The sequence below is a fragment of the Sinocyclocheilus rhinocerous genome, unplaced genomic scaffold (assembly GCF_001515625.1).
Source record: "Sinocyclocheilus rhinocerous isolate Xijiao unplaced genomic scaffold, SAMN03320098_v1.1 scaffold554, whole genome shotgun sequence".
Lineage (NCBI taxonomy): Eukaryota > Metazoa > Chordata > Actinopteri > Cypriniformes > Cyprinidae > Sinocyclocheilus > Sinocyclocheilus rhinocerous.
In genome coordinates this window covers 191,959-194,691 of record NW_015627893.1, presented here as the reverse complement: position 1 = coordinate 194,691, position 2,733 = coordinate 191,959, and the positions used below count along the sequence as shown (strand labels likewise).

Sequence of the window (2,733 nt, the reverse complement as noted above, 5' to 3'; positions counted from 1 at the left end):
ACGTGACCAAACGCTTTTCGCATGTAGCTAGCTGCCTTTGACGCAAACTGTCACTGCATCATTGCCCTAGCATCGGAGAAGTCTGTACTTTTAAGTTTTGTGCTTTTGGGGGAAAAAAGGGCCAAAACACCCTCATGTATTTTAGTTTTGTGCTACTTACTTCAAATATGGTATAACTATTATACCGTAGAAATATTTTGTATACTTTTTCAAAAAAGTATGGCACAATCAAGTAGTGTAAACCATTGTTATGGAGTGGCCAGTTTGTGTGCATTCCTGTTTTGTTTAAGCACTGCACCTATTCAACATTTTGGCACATGAAGTAACTAATGGTCATGCAAATCACGACTACATTAATCACAGGCTTAAGGAGCTGATATGCACTCAGGCTCAGAGACATATCTGAGATTTTTTTTTTCCCTTTTTTTCTTTTTTTGGATATTCCTGAGGGGACATGTAAACAGGACACTGAATTGACAGTACTCATCAATAATCTGTATAATAATCAACAAAAATTTTCACCCTATCTTTTGCGGTGTTTCCATTTTGTTATTGTTTTTTTTTTTTTTAGTTTTTTTGTTCCCTGTGCTTTACAAACTACACATTGGCAGGCATAGATTTGTTTTTGCTTAAGTCTATTATTTTGGTCCTTGGTCTCAACATTAAAGTACAAAGCATTCTAAAAATAATTCTAAAAATGTTTTAATCACATACAAGTATTTCTTTCTTTTTTATCTCAGAAAAAAAATAAAATAGTAACAGTCTTTCTCAACAAAAATCTCCAACAACACGTGACGGGTCACCCAAGGGCTCTGCCGATTAGAAATTCTTTGTGCTTTAGACACAGGGCTTGCTTGATACACCTTGGTTATCCAAAAATAACCCAGAATGTAACATAATCTCTCCCAGTTTCTCATTAACACTCCCGCTTTGTCCCCAGTGCAACATAGAAACAGTACATACCTCACATAAATAGCTTATGCATTGCAAAACAATGCACTGTCCTTAAATCTAACTCACAGTATAACCTTAGTAGAGACAAATTCACATAATACATAGTACAAGTCATTTAACACTGACACGCTTTGCTTCACATTTGAAAAACGTACAGAATTTATTTGTGTACGCTTTTCAAACACAAGTGTTTTTGTGTTTGTGTTTTTTATATATATATATATATTTTTTTTTTTTTTTTTTTTACTTTTGCTTTTTTCATGTTTTAGCTTGATTATGTATGACCCCTGGAGGTAGATGATTCTATTACTGTATAAACATGGAAGTCTTCTGTGTTGTTAATCTTTGATTGCTCTCTGCTGGGGTTCACTTCTACTGGTTTTAAACATTGGCATCATTGCCAGGGTTAGTCGAAGAGGAACTATCAGCCTGCGGCTGCATCTGCGTCTGCGTCTGCGTCTGCGGCTGCGGCTGCAGCGGTTGTTGCAGTTGCTGCGGTGCTTGTGGTGATTGTGGTTGCTGTGGTGCTTGGTCCGGTTGCTGCTCTTGTTGCAGTGATTGCTCCATCTGCTGCGGCTGTGTCTGCAGCTGCTGTTGGTCTGGCCCGTTCTCCTGAGCACGCATGACTGCTGGAGGATGCAGCATTATCCTGATCCGCTGAAATGAGCCCAGAACCAGCTCCAGTGAGCACAGATATACCGTCTATACCACTCGTTATTGTATTTACTTTCAGCTCTAAATGAAAACTGTTACCTCTTTATATGTTCCCTTCAGGGTGAGGAACATGTAGCCCATATAACCAGGTATGAGAACCATAGAGGACAGAGCCATGAGCCAGCCCACTCCTTGCCCCCATTTAGGGAACACATAGTTGTTCATTGTAAGAGGAACCATTTGCACCGCACTGAAGAGGAACACGCCCTGTAGAGAAGCTCTGTTTACAAATACTGCAGTTTTCACATAATTACACCATTATCTATAATTCATGTGATTCATACTTCTAAAGACTGCAAGACTTTAAAAACAGGATACCCACACTCTAAAAAATGCTGGGTTCAGTCTGTTGGGTCATTTTATTGAGTTATTTTTAATATTTTTACCCAGGTGCTGAGTCATTTTAACGCTGGGTTATTTTTTTTTTAACCCAAATGCTGGGTTCAGTCTGTTGGGTCATTTTATTGGGTTGTTTTTAATTTTTTTTCTCAGGTGCTGTTTTTTTTTTTTTTTTTACCCAAATGCTGGGTTCAGCTTGTTGGGTCATTTTATTGGGTTATTTTTAATATTTTTAGTCAGGTGCTGGGTCATTTTAATGCTGGGTTGTTATTTTTTTTAACCCAAATGCTGGGTTCAGCTTGTTGGGTCATTTTATTGGGTTATTTTTTATATTTTTACTCAGGTGCTGGGTCATTTTAACTGCTGAGAGCACAGGCTTTTTAAGTCCACAGGAGAGAGCGGTTCTCAGCCCCGCCACCGCCAATTTGTTGCACTCTTTCTGGGAAATAAAGCTTTGTATACATTTAATTTATTTATCTTTTATTTATCTTTAATGTGGTGTAAATTATATTGTTTTACGCAACACAACATAAGGACGAGATCATGTCAGTCAGCTGCAGAGGCGGATAGTAACTAAGTACATTTACTTGAGTATTGTACTTAAGTACACTTTTTGAGTATTGTTACTTTACTTGAGTATTATTTTTTCTGGGAACTTATGACTTTAACTTCACTACATTTGAAAGACAAATATTGTACTTTTCACTCCACTACATTTCTATCAAG

At 37.5% G+C, this 2,733-nt stretch overlaps 1 protein-coding gene across 1 annotated transcript in view; it reads right to left on the bottom strand.

Moving 5' to 3' along the window:
• Positions 1–425: 425 nt before the first annotated feature.
• Positions 426–2,733, bottom strand: part of LOC107736946 (sodium- and chloride-dependent GABA transporter 1-like) — a 25,746-nt gene continuing 23,438 nt past the window's right edge. Inside the window, exons 14-15 of the mRNA XM_016548328.1 lie at positions 1,708–1,875; positions 426–1,611 (exon numbers count right to left, since the gene is read on the bottom strand). Of these exons, the coding sequence (XP_016403814.1) occupies positions 1,336–1,611; positions 1,708–1,875 (444 nt within the window). The 3' untranslated portion in view covers positions 426–1,335. The remainder of the gene's footprint in view (positions 1,612–1,707; positions 1,876–2,733) is intronic.